We start from the raw sequence: 18,560 nt of genomic DNA, 5'->3' as shown, positions 1-18,560 counted from the left end.
ACATTTATTTATTACTCTTATCACTGGAATATGCTAAGGAATAAGGAATAAAATTCGATGTCCACCTTTTCGTTCTTTATCGGATAAAAATAGGGTCAAAGTTTTTAGAATACACCAAAACGACAATAAAAATAATAAATCTTATTCTAAAAAATCAAAATTGTTCATTGTCTCGTGCATTGCACGGGCACAAAAACTAGTTAAAAAAAGTCCACCTTTACGACAAGTTCAGGTGCATAGTGACTTCCAACTGAAAACAAAAATGAATCGAGACTCCACCACTTCTGATCGCCTAAATGTGTAGGTGAAAAGTCTCGAGGGGGCTAATTATAGGCAATTAAAAATTTATTAAAGTGCCAAATAAATAACAGTAATTAATTATTTTGAGCTAATGTCAAATGTTAGTTTAATTTAATTATTTTGCCCCGAAATGTGGGTTTATTCGGATTTCAAAATGGGTATTCGAATCCTAAAATGCATAAAGAAACAAATTTGGGCCAAAGTCACTAATAATTAATAAATCCATAAATGAGCCTGATACTACAAAGTCATGTAAGAATGATCTTCATTTTATAAATAGAGTTCATTTCAAGGTTAGAAATTTAGAGAAAAAAGTATTAAAAGTCTCTTTTGTAAGATAACGATGCAAGTAGTCGACAAACACACTAAATATGTGTCACCTGCTCAAGAGATTCAAACTCAAATTAACTAGAAGTCTACAACATTTAAGAAAGATTCATGTCCGAGCGACCCTCTCAAATCTAAAGTATACAAGCTGACACCCCCATGTATCATCCAAATACCTTGGTCACGCCTCTTCTACATACATCAAGTTGTATCATAAGCATTGTACAACCAAGGTATAAGAATCCAAGCTTATATGTATTCTTTCTGAGCTAATTCAAAATTCATGTTTTTAAATTTTAATGTGTAAATGGATGAGCTCAATACTTTCTAGTAAAGCTCATATTTTTAAACATAAAACGATTAAGGTAACTAATCGAAATAAACTCGTTAAAATTGAAATGTAACGGAAATTTAGTCAACCCAATTAAAATCAAACTTACTCCGTATGACGCGAAAGCAAATCAAGTAGTACTGTTAGGCCCTGTTCTTTTGGACTTAATTCCAGTTCTAATAAGTTCGATTCACTCCATTCGATTCGATTGATTCGATTCGACTTCATTGATTGATTGATTCGATTGATTCGATTCGATTGATTGATTGATTGATTCGATTCATTCATTCATATTAGTTTATTTCAACATTACTATTATTATTCTTATTGATATCATTATTATTATTATTTTTTATAATGTATTTACTATTATTATTATTATTATTATTATTATTATTATTATTATTATTGTTGTTGTTGTTGTTGTTGTTATTGTTATTATTATTATTATATTATTTTTATATTTATTATATTACTATTATATTTATTAATATTAATTCGTATTGTTTATATTATTATATTTATATTTAATATATTTATTATTATTATCATTATTATCATTATTATATTATATTTATTATTTTATTAATATATTCATTATTATTAATATTATTGATAATATATTTAATATTATTATATTAATAAGTTATAATATTATATTTATTATTTTATTAATATACTCATTATTAATATTATTAATCACATATTTATTATTATTATATTTAATATTATTATATTAGACCTATTATTATTATTATATTATTTATTATTTTTTAGTTATTATTATTAATATATTATATTATTATTAATAATGTTATCATTTATATTACTAATATATTATTATTATTACTATATTTATTATTATATTACTATTTTATTTTTTATATATCTTATTAAATTATTATTATTATATTATATTAATATATTATTATTATTATTATTATTATTAATGAATAATATTATAATAATATTTATTATTATTATTATTGGTATTATTTTTATTATAATATTTATTATTATTATTATTATTAATATAATCTTTTTATTATTATTTCGATTGATTCGATTCGAATCGATTCGATTGATTGATTGATTGATTCGATTCCATTCGATTCGATTCGATTCGATTCAAATTCCATTCGATTCGATTGATTCGATTCAGACAATTTGATCCAAAAAATAAGCGCTTAGTATCTAAGCAAGCGATGCCGATTGGATCCCTCGAATAAAACCGAAAAACCCGTTTGTTGACAATATCGAATCACCCTTTCCCCTAAATTCTCATTACCATTCCATTCCGACCACCCCAAACTCCCTCAATGAAATTCAGCAAGTCACCAGTAATCGAACTCACTGTCGGAAACTCAAAACTGACACTCCAACAAGACAATGCCTCAATGCACGTCGGCACCTCCGTCTGGCCATGTTCCCTCGTCCTCACCAAATTTCTCGACCGTTGGTCTCCTTCTACAAACCCTAACGACAATCAATACTCTTCCCTCCTCGATTTCCGCAACAAGCGTGGTATTGAACTTGGTGCCGGTTGTGGCGCTGTCGGTATGGGAATTTACCTCCTTGGTCTCCACGACGTCGTTTTGACTGATATTGCTCCTGTTATGCCTGCCCTTAAGCATAACTTGAAGAAAAACAAGCAGGTATTGAACAAGTCCTTGAAGACTGCCCAGATGTATTGGGCTAATTCCACACAGGTATTGCCCGCAAATTCTTCTGTCTTAAAACAAATTTCCCTGTTTATATATTTATTTATCTACTACGGTGGACTGCCCACTTGTACTGGGCTAGCTAACTCCGCTCAGGTATTCTATTGTGTAAATACTCAAAATTCTTGTGTAAGATGGTCTTAAAACAACTTTTAGCTACTGCCTAGGGATCATTTATCTAATAGGTCCCGGTTCGAATCCCACACACCCCCCCAATACATATTGGACTGTCATTGTAGCTCATTTGACACTAAAGAAAATACTTCGTTGGGGGTTAGTTCGTCCTACCAATTTAAAACTTGCTTTTAATGGTTCTACATTGCATTAGTAGTTACCAGTATTTCTAACAAAATTTCGATTTATGCATTTTGAATCCTGGTTTTGCCACTATTTATAGCCATTTAGCATTAACAGTGACTCAATTTTACAATACAACATTACAAGAACCTACAGCTGACTTATTGCAGGTAATATTCCGTGTTTCGAATTGTGGGAATACAAATTAGGGGAATTTCATAACTTAGTTGTGCATATGGTTTGCAAAAAAATTTGCCTGGACTTTTAAACTCAAGTGTTCATGTTCTCAGTCTACCCTTGGATGATTTGGTTGATTTAACTTGTAAGGGGTTTGTTTGTGCAGATGAACGCGTTGTCTCCGCCGTTTGATTTTGTTTTGGCGGCCGACGTGGTATATTTGGAGGACACTGTGAAGCCGCTGGTGGAGACAATGTTCGAGTTGGTGAAAGACGATGGGGTTGTTTTGTTAGGGTATCAAATTAGGTGTCCTGAAGCAGATGTGTTGTTCTGGGAGATGGTTAAGGAGGTTTTCGAGATTGAGAAGGTTAAAAACGAGGACTTGCATCCGGATTACGCGTATGAGGAGACTGATGTTTATATTTTTAGGAAGAAGAAGGAGAATACTCCTATCGTGTAAGATGAATTTTCTTTTACTTAATTCACTGTATGCAACTGTTAGTTTAAGTTGCGAGCTTGGTTTGAAATTTTAAATGGTGAACAAAAGCTTTTTTCTGGGGTGTATGAATTTGGTGAATTTTTGGGCAATATCGATAAGATATGGAGTAGTTGTTTTGTGTGCATTGTGGCTTATACATTTGATAGTTAATACAGATTTGCGTATTCGCTAATGTATGAGTGGTTTGATTGTTGTATCATTAGGTAGATTGTAATGATGTGATGAATGATAATGCTGCACTTTTTTCATGTAGTTGACTGCAATTATCGCACTTTACAGAAATCATAGTTATATGTGATTATTAACAGATTGAGTGCTAGCTTGTTGGGTGACGTCTATGATTTAAGGCCGGAGAAGCAGAATAGATGATCAGATGATCTACCATGGTTATTCTTATATCTGTTGCTGGTTGACTCTGATCTCTATTCTTAAATGCCTTCATTGAATTTAGGACATGTACTTCGGTGTTAGAAAGATTTTAATCGTGTGAGATGAACTGAGATTTAAACATGGAATGACTATGTGAAGTACAGCAAAAAGAGTCTGTTTTGCTTTCATTCTTTTTTGTGGACTACTTGTTTGTCCTTGGAGTTCTGTTTACAAGTCAAAATTGAATTCAATATAGATGTATGGTTTGCGGGCTAGGTGAGTACTACTTCCTGGTTTTGTACATGCTTGATGTCTTGTGATGTTATGTAGAATTGTAGATAGGAAACCGGATTACTGCATTTGTATCAGCATTTATTGTTTCACAATCTTTGTTCAAATTTCCTGCAAATCTCTTATGAGTACTGGAAAGTTGCTTGGCTTACTCATTGACTTATATGAATGTCTAATTGGCTCGATTTGAGTTATTGGGATTCTGGTGAAGATAGTAGGTTTATAAGTAAAAGTAGCTAAAAGATATACTCCCTCCTATTCCGAATAACTGTCCCATTGTTGAAATGGCACAAGAATTAAGAAAGTGGGTTAAATAATGAAAAGTATTGTTTGGGGGTAAGAAGATTGGAGAGAGGGTGTTATGATTTAGATTGGTAATTAGTTAATTGAGATGCTAATTACTCCCTCCTTTTTTACACACCAATTTCGTTTCCCTCCATATTCATAAACACATAGCTGATGGCCCTGATGCTATGTTTTTTCATTACACGGTTTCGATACACATACGGTTTTGCTTAAAATTAAAATTACATAAAGTAAAATTATTACACATTCTAAATTCTAATTAAATTACAAAATAAAATTACATTAACTTAAAATAAAATTACATTTCACTCTAAATTGACTTCAGAGAACGATGGACTTTAGATTAACTTTCGATTTCAGAAACCGTACAACCACACTAAAGAGCAAAAGATGGACTTCAAATTAACTTTCGATTTCCTTCATCTTATCTTGATTGGCCCATTTGAGTTGTTCCATAAGCCAAGTTAACCCAAATTGTTAGTCCAAATGTTACATATCCAACTCACCAAGATTGAAATTTGACACCAAAATTCAAATATGGAGCCAAAATACAAACAGGTTTCATTATTGCGCCAAAACCAAAATCTCAAAAGAGTGCAAAGTTCTTTGTGCTATAAATAGAAGGTGTATTTATTAGGGTTCATTTATATGCTTCAGTCCAAAACAACACCTTTCAAATAAACATCTTTCAAACAAAAAATTCAAAATCATTCAATGAAGAATCTCACAAACTTAGAAAGATCAAAAATTAATGACACTATTGGAAAATAGCAGTAATGGATCATATCACGAAGCTAATAAATCATGTGAACCTTTTCTCTGTTAAACCTCCTTGAACAAGGTTCTTCAGTAAGTTATGGTCCTATAGTCGATAAGGTGAAATGTAATCTCGTAAATCAATAAAATTCTACGTCTTTACTGAATATATAGATCAAGGATCATATCACGAAGCTGTCATGGACCTCATGGGACTCTGGAGCTACTACCATATTAATTGGGCTTGGAGGGACTGTAGATTATTTAGTATTAGTAGGGGAATGATATGCAATTGCCGTTTACTTTTGCTTAATTGTCTCAGAAGAAACAACAGGGCAATCTCCTGATTTGTAATATGGTTACCGTATTGGTTTCTTATTAATCTTTCATTCTGCTTGATTCTGAAAAACCTGTTAGACCAACTGCCACTAAATTGATCTGAATCTTTTTTTTAACTTTTTTGTTAAATATTTATTTCAAACTGTTAGTCTGATGTACTCTAGCTTTTAGCCAACCTATCTTGTGCCTGTTACAGAAACGAAATAACAATTTGATCTGTATCGTTTTTATTGCCACTAAATTGACCTGAATCTTTTTTTTTTAACATTTTTTTGTCCAATAACAATTTCAAAATGTTAGTCTGATGTAGCTTTTAACGAACATTACTTGTGCCTGTTGCAGAAAGGAAACAATAACCTCGGAAAAGGATTGTAATGCTTAAAGAAAGAAAATTTGCCCCAGGTTTGTGTAAACCTTGTTTTGCCTTGTTAGCACCAAACAATCAACTTTCACAATATTCCTTTCTGGATTTAAGTTCACTTTCTGGAAATTGACACTGCTGTTAGACTTAAAACTTGATAGTGAAGTTGTCTCTTATTTAAAAGACAACTGTAGTAGTATCAGCATAATGAATGTGTAAATTTAGTTACTGCCTAAGTTTCTTTAACAATATAGTGAGATATATTGAAGGTGTACTATTATATGATTACAGAATCCACAATTTATGGGTGTTGAATACATTTATTCCCTTAATGGCCTAAATATTCTGAATGAGCTTGCTATGCATCTCACATTTTTGCGTTTACTCTTCTGAAATTTAGTCATTTTGCTCTGTGATTTGTATGGGTGATGGTGCTTTATAGACTTTATTCTTGTAATTAGCACCCTTGCCTTTATTTATTTATTTATTCTTATCAAAGAGCCAACTTAATTGACATTTTGATGAATTTAGTTCAATAGTTGCTTGTTGCACATTATTCCCATTTTCAATCGATGGAAACACTCGATATCCTTTGACTTGGGAATCAAATAAAGAAAAAAATGTGTACCTATTACATATTTTCCTCACACATTCAATATTTCAATATATTCTTTACATAGTTCTTTTTTTGGCATACTCAACTTTTACACGGTTATAATTACCGACCTAGCCTTATCCTATTACTCTCATCAACCACTACCCTAACCCAGTAACCCACCACCTACTCCCATCTTATCCTACCAACCTATATAGTATACGCCACCACAAAACCACTTCACCAACCACCTCAAAAAGCCGAAAATCAATCCAGCACCACCGATCTGCTGAAAATTAATACTCACTCCTTGAAATACCCTCACCCTAATCCACCTCACCCACCAAACCCCTCCCCGGCGAGGTTGTTGCCAACAAGGAGGGGTGGTTTTGGGGAAGGAAAGGACGTTTTCGGTAGGAAGGTGTTTATTTTTTTCCCACGGATAAACGTAGGTGGGGTGGTTGACTGTGTGTAATGGCGAGTGGTGAGGGTTAAGGTGCCGACTCGTATGGGTGAGGGTTGGCGGGGCAATGAATAAGGGTTAAATTAGGTACTTTTAATGGAAATATCACTTTTTTTTTAAAAAAAAAAAACGAGCAACACCAAGTTTAAAGAATCTATTGAATGAGAGGGAGTAAGTATTGGAGTCTTTGATGAAAATCCTGAATCAAATATTCTTTCTTGGGCATTCAAAAACGTGGACGACAAATGGGTATGACTACATCTTGTGGTTCCTTCTTACATAGGCAGAAGTCTGAGGCTTTGGGTTAATATTGGTTTATGTTTTAAACTTTCTAGCTCATAGAGGAAAACGGTAGAGACAATGAGGTAAAAACTGAGGTTCTCCATTTCAGGGTGCATCACGGTTACTGGATTCGTAATACAGTTGATTTGGATATGTGATTCGAATTCATGATTCGCTTGATTGTACATATCCGAGTTGGTATGTGTATTACAATTTACAACGAACATAATTCGGTGATTCGTATTGATACGTTTAATATTTCCAAAGAATAAAATACAAAAAATAAATGTTTAGAAAAATACTACAATAAGAGGAATTATGATATCATAATTTGTTACTTGATATTAAAAAGTAAATAACGAATTAGAAGTAAACTCAAATTACAAGTCTGAGGCTTTGGGTTAATATTGGTTTATGTTTTAAACTTTCTAGCTCATAGAGGAAAACGGTAGAGACAATGAGGTAAAAACTGAGGTTCTCCATTTCAGGGTGCATCACGGTTACTGGATTCGTAATACAGTTGATTTGGATATGTGATTCGAATTCATGATTCGCTTGATTGTACATATCCGAGTTGGTGTATGTATTACAATTTACAACGAACATAATTCGGTGATTCGTATTGATACGTTTAATATTTCCAAAGAATAAAATACAAAAAATAAATGTTTAGAAAAATACTACAATAAGAGGAATTATGATATCATAATTTGTTACTTGATATTAAAAAGTAAATAACGAATTAGAAGTAAACTCAAATTACAAGTAGAAGAGAAAAAATTCCAGTATGTCTTTCGAAACATAAAAACAACATGAAGAAATAAGAGGAGAAATAAATAAATAGCCTCATAAGAGGAAATTGATATTGCTACTGATCTTTGCTTCAAACCTTCAACCGTTACTTCAACGATGCAACTATTATTCCTGCTTTCTGTCTTTCCCATGTCCTCTATTGAAGTTTGTTGAAGCTCAATAGATAAATCCTCTAAACTAGGATTATCAGTCTCAACATCCCATTTTTTAAATGTCTCACACACATAATCAATTGTAAAACGAGATATGAGGCGAATGTTTTAATGATAAAAACAAGTTTATGAGCTCTTATATTGTTCAGTTCTTACCAAATTATGAATAAATATTTAATTCCAATTCCTTTGTGCCAAAGAATTAAGAATATGTTGTGAATTGCAATTTAAACCAATTCCGAGGCTCGGAACATGAAGAAGTCCACCAAGTAATATCATCCATAACTAAAACATGTAATTGGGCTGCCTTTGAACCAAATATTCCTTTTTTCATAGGGAATAAATATGCCAAGCTGTTCTCTTAGCTTACTCAAATTCATAGCCAGCTTTGCAAAAGTTTTCATATGGAGGAGTTTGAGAAGCTTATTATGAATCAGAGGCCAAGCTAAGAGAACACTTTGACCTATTTCATATGAAAAAGGGAATATTGAAAGGCACTTTAACAAATGATTTAGTCATGAATGCTATTACTTGGTGGTCTTTTTTATGGTTATAGGCTCCCGAGTTCTATTATTACAACCTAATAGTACCTGTTAGACAAACAGGAATTCGTAGTATTGACAATGTGGTAAGGAATAGGTTGAACAATACAAGATCGGAGAACTTGTTTTTATGCATTCTAACCTTCGCCTTATATCACGTATTCAATTGATTGTAAGTGTGGGTCATTTAAAAATGGGATGTTGAGCCTGATAATCCGAGCTTGGAAGATTCATCTGCTAAGCTTCAAGAGATGACTTGGGAAACTTTGGAAGGTTGGAATAATGGTTGAGGATTTGAAGCAAAGATGATGATCAGTTTTCTCTTATGCGGCTAGTTAATTTACTTCTCTTGTTTTTTTTCGATTTTTTGAAAGACGAGTAGTAGAAAGCGGTTAGGAGAATGATCAATTTTCTCTTCTGCTATTAATTTGAGTTTTCTCGTAATTTGTTACTCCGTATTTTACTTTTGAAGGTTATATAACAAATTATGATCTGATAAATCTCTCTTATTTATGTATTTTTCAACATATTATTTTTTTGATTTTTATTCTTTTGAAAGATTGTGTATTGGTACGAATTATGTTTGTTGTAATACGCCAACATACACAGAATCGGGAATTCTAATCTCGCATCTGAATTTATTGTATTACGAAGCTCGTGACTAGTGTACAAAGCTTCTTCCTCCAAAAGGGTTGTTTGTTTCTGTGTTGATTCACAGGAGTTGAGTTTAGGAGTGATGAGTTTTAAAGTTGCTTTGCTGACTGAGCTGGTGAGTAATCTTAGCCTTACAGCTTCCCCATCCTTAGAGATTGGCCTTTGTTTTCTTTGTAACAACGAGCATTAAAAGTGGTAGTCATCTATCGTTAACGTGAAATTTTAGAAGTGTTCTTTACTTTTATCATACTTTAGGTGTGAATATCTTATTTAGCGGTTAACTTGTACCTTACCACGAGCTTACTTGACGTAACGGGAACCTATCAGACAGTACTCAAGGATAATGAAGCAAGGGGGTTTATTACATGAAAATAATGAGAGATAATTATCAATTTCTTTAGCTTATTACATTCAGATGTTATTCTAAACAATTGTGTGCATTAAATGAAAACATTATTCGATTCCCTATATACACTTAAAATACAAATATATCATTCTATTATTATTTATACCCCGAAAAATTGGTGGCTGTCTTATACTCTGTTGATTTGATTTTTACTTGCTAGGAAAATTAGTCAGTAATGCGTATCATCCTTATGTTGGTAAAGAAGAATGGCCTGGTGCTCTTCGTTATCAGGTACTATGTTAAATGATTGTGATCGGAACTATCAAGGGCAGCAAAATGGGAACACAACTGTGGGATCCGTCCCTGTATCGTTGCTTCTCTGTTCAAAGGAAATAATAGAGGTTTGATTATAGTACTCACTAGATTCGTTTCTCATACCTGCATTTGCTGTCTTCCCGCTTAGCTTCAAGATGGAACCGCATTGTCTGGGTTGGGTTTGGTAGAATACTTTGGAGACGACTAGTTCTCCATCCTTTTCCTCTTCATCAATGCCTAGATGGTACTGATGCATTACCCAGCTAGTCTTTTGGGGTTTCCTCTGTTTGCCATAGTTGGTGTACAGCACCAAGATCTTCTTGTAACCTCTCACCTTGCCATTGATGAGAACGGGTCGGGTTTTCCCCGTTTTGTGCCAACGAGTCTCGCTGCCATCCTCATCTGTGTGTACCTTTCTCCGCTTTCTTGTTCCTGTGGTGTATGCTTTGGATGGACGATGGAAGAAATGCCGGATTTGCCCGTCTTTGTTTACTCCTGCATTATGTATTTAGTTTCTATATTACTTTGCAATTTTGTTCATCTAACATCGCCTCAAGTACCGGCACGCTCCCTTTTGCAAACCATGTTTGCATGAACAAATATTGTTTTATTAAATTTATTTGGGTCCCTCAAAATTGTTGGGTACAATTTACAAATATGCTGTTTTCTATCAGAAAGGTGGAAGGTCACATTTAGGTTGGAGTAGAGGATTTGCCTGAAAGATATACAGGATCTACGATTGTACAAGTTTTGATGCAAACCGAAATGCTACCAAACATCTAGAGTGAGCATACATGTGTGTTTTGTCAAGCTTCTATAAAGTTTTGTAGTCCGTATCTCTTTAGGCAAACATATCTGTCTAAAACCGATCAAATTGTACCCCGTCTAGATAGATGAGACAAACTTTTTGTTAGTCCCTAGGCATTACACTTTTGATCCATCTATCTATATGATCCGTTTTGAGTTTACGATGGATCTACTTGTGAAACTTTTGTGATAATGACCAAGTGTATTAATAATATTTTGACAACCGAGTAGTTAGGGCTTGAGATCAGGTGAGGCTCAAGCTTAACCTCGTAGTTAGGGCTTCAGATCAGTTTAATTCATACTCATTTTCATATAAATGTAGACATTACTGTAGATCTTATAAGTTAAGTTCAGATCTTATAAATTTAATTTTAAAAAGTTTTTGTTTCTATAAATTCAGTTTAGATTTTATAAGTCTAGTATAAAAAAAAGTAAAGATTTTATAAGTTTAATTAAAAAAAATTCAGAAAAATTAAGTCCAAATAGGGCCAAGAGCCCAAGAAGGGTGCCATATACGAAGTGCGTCGATGGCCATGAGCCCATGATGGGTGAGACTGTGACGGTGGTTCCATATCAATGGACTACTGTATTTCAGTATTTTGCAATGTACCAATTCGAGATGATTATGAAATATTACTCGTATGTAAAACTGGATCTTCTATTTCATTTTGATTTTCACCTTCGCGCATAGATCTTTTGTCTTGGCAATTCATTGATTTGATACAATTTAGTAATTTACGTAAAACTATTCTTGTAAGTTTTACGAAAGTGATGTGCTAAAAGATATTATACGGTGAATTTTTTGGCTAATTGAGGTTATTTGATAAATTAATTGGCATTTTGGTGTTTACTTTAAACTATTTAGGGCCAATAATCCACTCACTAAACCTACTGAACCGAAAAACTTGGGTTTGGTTGATTATAAGGTGCATGCAAAACACGAAAACTACCATGCATGAAACTTTTCTAGTTATACGGTGTCTAATCATTCTTAGGCCTCGTTTGGTTGTCACTTTAAATGTGGGTGAATTGAAAAATTCCATGAATTGACAAAAATAGAGTTGTTTGGTTGCCCAAAATCCCATGATTTCTTCTTATCCTTGGAGTTGTCAACTCCTCTATAATGAAGGAGTTTAGAGCATCCGCAAAGGTGAGGTTCCCCAATTCACACACAAAAATTTGGGACCTTCCCAAAAGTAACAGAAATTGCTTTACTTTTTTTTTGGGGACCTCCTCTAAAAACAGTGGAGTCCCATTTTATGGGGAGGTTGGTGCAACAATGGGGTTGCTCATTTGAGGAAAGAGAAGGCAAATGGTTAGGTGATTTCTCTTCTTTGCGGATGCTCTATTACCTAGTCCCCTAAGTAGTTGGAAACTCCCGTGTCCATTTAATTCCGCCATGTCAGCCAAACGAGTTTTAAGCAATTTACATGAATTCTTCAAACACGTGTTTTTGAAACTAACGGGAGATTAATTCTACCATGACAACCAAACGACACCTTATTGTCTACACTTATTTGGATTATACACCACTATGGTTATTCGGTTTTGTAGAGAAGTTGCGGATATGGCGCCATTTGACAAACATATAGGTTAATTTAGTTGATTTCGGTTTAAATAGTAAATTCACCAATTAATCTAATAATTTCATGTATTTGGTAAACATCTTCTAATAGCATATTGGTCGGAATCTACTATTTTTGAATACGTTGGTAATAGCAGGCGTAGCGACGTATTGATCAATTTATACATGAAAACAATCTAATTGTCCTTTAATTTCCTAATTAGCAAACGCCTTTTCTAAATTCTGCTAATTTAATTTTACATTCAAACTGGCTACTAAAATCTATTAACCGTATTCTACTAATGTTATCAACCATTATAAATCTATTTCTACCGTTTGTCAGACGAGCTTAAACCTTAGATAGAAAAGTGCTAAGTAAATATGTGTGACATTTATCGTTTAGTAATAGCAACAGATAAAGTAATAAACCTCTCGCACAAGAAAAGAAAAAACATACTTGTATACAGGGGCAATTCTAGAAATCGGATAAAGCGGGTGCAAAATTTTGCTTTGTTTGATCAAAAGTTCTCGATTTTAAACACAAAAAAATTGAGGTTAAAAGGATAATTTATTATAAATATATAATAAAATTTACGTTTTTCTCAGAGCAAGTCCAATGGTATAGCTTAGGGACTTGCTTGCAATTTTTAGAAATTGCAAGCTAGTTGCTACACCATTGGAGTTTGCCATGTAAGCTTGCTTAGTTTAAGAACTTCTTCATTAAATTGCCTAGAAAATTAAATGGCCCTGCAACAAAAAACAACCAATAACAATTTAGTTGGGCATAATTCCATTATTCAAGCTAGTATAAATGTTAAGCTAAACCATTGTAATTGTTTGGTAGCTCAAAATAATTGTAGCTTAAAGTATGATATGACAATGGTAAGCTAGTTGCAACTAGCTTACCATTTGGACTTGCTCTCATATGCTCTTTTTGTGAGAGATATTAATATATTACTCCTGCCGTCTCGGTCAATTATTGTTCTTTGATTTTGGCACAAAGACCAAGGAAAGAAGAATGAGCCAATTATAAGATGACAAGTGATCAAATTGAGTGAGAAAGATCAAATTGCTCATCAAATGCAATCTTAAAATAGAAATGACCACAATTGACTGAGACATCTCAAAATGTAATATGACAATAAATAACTGAGACAGAGGGTGTATAAAATCATGAGACAAATCCAAAAGAAATGTAGAGTAATTCACTAGTACTCTTTATAAATATTACTCGTAAATGTTAAAAAGATTACTCGTAAATGTTAAAAAGATTGTTTGAGAATTAGAAGAAAAATCCACATCCTCTTAAAAAGTAACACTATATTGAATAGTAGAATTAAACATGTATGTTGGGCTAGCGAGGGTGTGACTGTGATTCAATCCTGAGACCACATATGAACAGAAAGCACACAAACCACTTCATCACTGAAGCTACAATAATATTCATTCAAATAACAAATTTTTTATTTGTTTTGACTTTTGAGGGATACAGTGAACCCCTTCACCCCCTTCAAAACCGCCTCTGCTCGATATGAATGTGTGTTTTAAGTTACCTAGTTTTACATAATTATTACTTTACATCTACTTAAAATTATCCTTAAATAAAACATGCATAAAAAAATAGTATGAAACGAAATTACACTAATTGGTGTAAACATTTAAATAAGGATATTTCTACAAAACTTTCGAGAGACGGTCATTCACAAAGTTATTGAGAGATCACATTTATCTTACCCCTATAATCTTTATGTATTTTCCATAACTCTATCATCATTGACTATGGCTCAAATTGGCTCATTCATTTCGTATATGTTTTCATAACGTAGATACCCATTTTATCGTAAACTAACTAAAATCATTTTTATTAATAAGCCATTTTATATTATACGACGTATCTAGAATTACCAAAAAATGACCCGGTCGAAACTATCTTGGATCCTGACTGAAACCCGCCCCAAAATAATTAACTTGGACCCCGATTGAAACTTGTCCGAAAATAGCCCGAACTCGAAAATGACCGAACACAATAATAACCCACATATTTAGGGTCAGTACCCGCCCGACCCATAACCTGACCTGTAAATAGGTATATCCGGGATGTAGTAAATTACCCCCATAGATTATGTACTATGTGCAAATCAACCCCTTGAGTTTTACTTCTAGCAAATTAGCCCCACAAGTTTTCAAAAATGTGCAATTAAGCACAAATCAAGTTTTCTACCATTTTTTTTAACTAAAACCAATTATTTTCTATTATAAAAACCATTTTAAATATATGTAATAAAAATTAAATACAATATTTACATATTAAACAAAAAATGTGACCTAAATTTAATATGAACAAAAATTTATTTTTTAACTTTTCATTGTAAATTCACTAAAAATTCTCATATTATGAATATTTTTTCACCAAAATAAATAAAAAAATATATTTGAACATGTTTTCTAATAATTAGGAATTCTAGGATTAATATTTGATCAATAATTTTGACTTTCAATAATAATAAAATATTTAATTTAGTAAATTTCATTCTTAAAAATAAGATATGTGCTTGATTGCACATTGGGAGAAACTTATGGGGCCGATTTATTACATTTATAAGTTAAGGGGCTTGATTGCACATAATATCAAACTTATAGGAGTGTCAATCCATTGAAAACTTGTATTTAAAATAAACAAAACTAATATAAAAAAGATAAAAATTATCTAAACTTCCAAAATTTTGAATAGAATATGCTTATATGTGTTTTAAAGTATAGTATAGTTTCACCACATAATAATTACATAAATGATTACCATATAAATCTAGTGTCTATTTGTCAAGTACGTGTAACGACCTATTAATTCCATACTTCGTACAACATTGTGATAATAAATATATTAAACAATTTTTTTTATTAATATAATATATTAACCTAGATAATTATAAAAGTTGACAATAACTATATGTTTATAAATAAGTTAAAGAAAATAAAAAAATTGTAAAATAATTAACCCGACCTGCTTATGACCCTAACTCGTCGAGAAAATTGTATAAACCAGTATTCAAGTTAGGAATAATAGTCTTGACTCGTATTCTATCCGAACCCGTAACCGTCCGATCAACTTGTTTGATATGTCTATACGTACCCATTTTATCACTTTTGAGTTTTAATACCATAAATATTTCAAATTATAAAATATTCTCCCGATAAATTTAATGTGTACTGCGAAAATCAGCACCTAATAATAACTTCTTTTATATGACACGTTGGTAAATTAACGTGTGGCTTTGTTAAGTATTTGTGATCGTCATATATTCATGACAAATTATTTGCTATCTAACTTGGATATATATGTAGATGTTCTTAGAATTACATACATTTATATATAAATTGTTGGGACTTATATTGGGAATTTGGATTTCTAAGAGTGATTATGATCAAACTGATGAGTTATTTTGTTCCAATACGTTTATTTCTTGTAAAACAGCTTATATAAAGTTAAATTATAACCATTCTCTACTAGTACAATGCACAACAGTTCGGTTGGTAGAATACATTTACCTTATTATATAGTAGACTACATTTAAATAATTTTCATTTTTTTTTACTAGCGCAACGTATCTTTGACGCAAACCTAATCAACTAATAGAAAAACTACAGTTTACCTCAAAAATGAAGTTGAAGATTATTTACCTGGTAGTTTTTCAGGGTGGGTGTAACAAATACCATTTTCACCTTCAAGGGTTGGTATAAACTCATCAATTAAAGGATGTAAGCCATGAGACTCCTCCGGCCTCACCTTCCCTTCCAAATGCTGTACCAACTCTTGATCTGTTGGATCAAATCTTACGCCTGCCGGTAATCCCGGTAGATCATTTATCTTAGCCTAATCAATATCCATTATAAGCAAAACAATTAGTGGTTTAATTTCATGATCATGTGTAATAGATTGGTTTGTTGAACTCTAATATCAAAATTTATCTTACACACTTGCATTGTAAAAAACAATCATATTATGGAAAAGAAAGGTAATAACAAGTAATACACAAATCCTTGTTTAAGATGGTTATGAGTCAAATAAGATAGATGAGACACCAGTAGAATGCTTAAAGAACTTACCCTATCTATTCAAGTAGGTTGATATTTGACCTGTTGTATCTTAAGACGAATATGTACGTCTTAAGAAAGACAAATTGCAAATAATAATTGATTCTTACATACATAAGACAATTGAATTGTAACTCATGGCATAGGATGATTTGAGTATAATTCATCACAATTTTAATTTCATCTTAAGAATGTTAACTATCTTAAAAAAATTTCCCTCAAAAAAAAAAATATCTTAAAAAATTGATGGAAGGTATTTTTACGCCAACAAACATCGTCTGTAATAATAATACGAGTACTAAATACTCTCTCCTTTCAAGTCATTTCCATATCTTTGTTCAAAATTTCGCTTATATAATTTGAACAAGATACGTAAATGATTCGAATGGAGCGAGTACATATGAAATAACTAATAACCTGTTGTTGGAGCTTGATTTGGTGACCACAAGAAGGGCAAGACTTTATTCTTGAGGAGGAGTTGATGTTCTGAATAGTTTGCACATCATCATGGCTATCATTGGACCAACTCATTATAATTATATTATTTATAGTCTTATATATTACTTTGATTAACTTAATTATATGTGTAGTTTATTACAAGTTCATCATCCTCCCGTATCGAGTCGACGATGCATGAAATTATAGTAGCAAGTTTTTAGGAGAAGGTGAAGAAAGCAAAAGAAGGTAGCAACTTTTTAAGAGATCATTTGGTAACTTTTGCTCCAATTATATGTGTTCTAGGAAGGAAGGTATTGATTTCCATGAAACCCTTTTTGTTTAAGTAAGAGAGAAGAATGGAAATCTTTGATAAGAGATTTTAAGAGCTTTTTTTAAGTATGATAAGTTACCAATAAAAAGGGAGTAAAACAATGCAAGGGATTGCTTGGATCTTAAGTTTGTAATATAAGTTTTTAATTTTATTGAGATCAAGTTTCTAATATAAGTTTAATAGGAGAAGAAAAATGTCTCTTTTGACACTGTCCTAAGCCAAAGTTTGATTTGTTGAAACCTAAACGTAAACAAGCTGTATATTTAATGAAACAACCATATGTTTGATACATTAATCTACCTATCGAGTCACTACTACATCTAACCTTTATATTAATACTCAAGTAAAAACATTTATTTTTATGTCAAATGGAAGGGGTGAGAGCAATCGAACGTGAAACCTAATGTCGTTTATATATATCTCCATCTTAACCACTAGATTAAGACATCTTCTTCTCATTTAAGAACGTTGCATGACCTTACAATTACCGTATGTATCTTATTTATTACTATCATAAAATGAGAGTATCATTTATAGAACCGCTATATATTTTACAACAACTTGAAATAACCGAAAGATCAATTCAACCAAAAACATGATTGGGAGTTGGGACGGAGGAAGTTTTTACAACATTTTATAAAACTTTTTGTTGTGAGAGTTGAACATAATAGGAAAATGAATAACGTGGTATCAAGTCTTACCACCCCTTGTCAAGAAACTATATCAATCAAAAGTTTAAGTTGATGGTTGGAGTTACAAGATCGATTTTATATTCTAACACGCCCCTCACACGAGGTGCCCATTGAGCTTGAAGCGTGAATGCACTGCATGCCTATTCCACTTTAAAAAGGAGGGGAAGAGAGATTTGAACCCGTGACTCTTAGTCACAATGTCTTTGATACCATGTTAAGAAATCATCTCAACAAAAAACTTAAACTGATAGTTGAAGTTTCAAGATTGATTTTATATTCTAACACCCTTTACATCATCCAAGTATGCAGAGCCCATTATATAATAGACTCGATATAAAAGTTATAATCAGATAATAACGAGACTCGGTACCATCTGATAGTATCCTAACATTATTCTAAT

General features: G+C 32.3%; 2 protein-coding genes across 3 annotated transcripts; one reads left to right on the top strand and one right to left on the bottom strand.

The window, feature by feature from the left end:
* The first annotated feature begins 2,185 nt into the window (after window positions 1-2,185).
* LOC141616747 (uncharacterized) lies at window positions 2,186-10,265 on the top strand. Of its 2 annotated transcripts, XM_074433880.1 has the most exons (4): window positions 2,186-2,667; window positions 3,320-3,609; window positions 6,056-6,115; window positions 10,142-10,265. In XM_074433880.1, the coding sequence occupies exons 1-3, from the start codon at window positions 2,278-2,280 to the stop codon at window positions 6,093-6,095; spliced, it is 720 nt and encodes a 239-aa protein (XP_074289981.1). In that variant the 5' UTR covers window positions 2,186-2,277; the 3' UTR covers window positions 6,096-6,115; window positions 10,142-10,265. The 2 variants fall into 2 exon arrangements, with proteins under 2 accessions (XP_074289981.1, XP_074289980.1); XM_074433879.1 differs by lacking the exon at window positions 10,142-10,265 and having other exon boundaries at window positions 6,056-6,401.
* Window positions 9,917-17,522, bottom strand: LOC141616746 (NAC domain-containing protein 73-like). The gene is made up of 3 exons (XM_074433878.1): window positions 17,117-17,522; window positions 16,286-16,478; window positions 9,917-10,731 (listed from the first exon to the last, which is right to left on the bottom strand). The coding sequence occupies exons 1-3, from the start codon at window positions 17,228-17,230 to the stop codon at window positions 10,244-10,246; spliced, it is 795 nt and encodes a 264-aa protein (XP_074289979.1). The 5' UTR covers window positions 17,231-17,522; the 3' UTR covers window positions 9,917-10,243.
* Between the last annotated feature and the right edge of the window lie 1,038 nt (window positions 17,523-18,560).

The sequence above is a fragment of the Silene latifolia genome, chromosome X (assembly GCF_048544455.1).
Source record: "Silene latifolia isolate original U9 population chromosome X, ASM4854445v1, whole genome shotgun sequence".
NCBI lineage: Eukaryota > Viridiplantae > Streptophyta > Magnoliopsida > Caryophyllales > Caryophyllaceae > Silene > Silene latifolia.
This window is presented reverse-complemented; position numbering and strand designations above follow the sequence as displayed.

What these genes read in the sequence shown, in the direction of transcription:
- LOC141616747 (XM_074433880.1), top strand. Translation starts at nt 2,278, where the DNA reads ATGAAATTCAGCAAGTCACCAGTAATCGAACTCACTGTCGGAAACTCA. An exon ending in ATTGGGCTAATTCCACACAG is followed by an intron (nt 2,668 to 3,319) that starts GTATTGCCCGCA and finishes TTGTTTGTGCAG; the next exon opens with ATGAACGCGTTGTCTCCGCC. An exon ending in AAGGAGAATACTCCTATCGT is followed by an intron (nt 3,610 to 6,055) that starts GTAAGATGAATT and finishes TGCCTGTTGCAG; the next exon opens with AAAGGAAACAATAACCTCGG.
- LOC141616746 (XM_074433878.1), bottom strand. Translation starts at nt 17,230, where the DNA reads ATGAGTTGGTCCAATGATAGCCATGATGATGTGCAAACTATTCAGAAC. An exon ending in AAATCAAGCTCCAACAACAG is followed by an intron (nt 16,479 to 17,116) that starts GTTATTAGTTAT and finishes GATATTGATTAG; the next exon opens with GCTAAGATAAATGATCTACC. An exon ending in CCACCCTGAAAAACTACCAG is followed by an intron (nt 10,732 to 16,285) that starts GTAAATAATCTT and finishes TACATAATGCAG; the next exon opens with GAGTAAACAAAGACGGGCAA.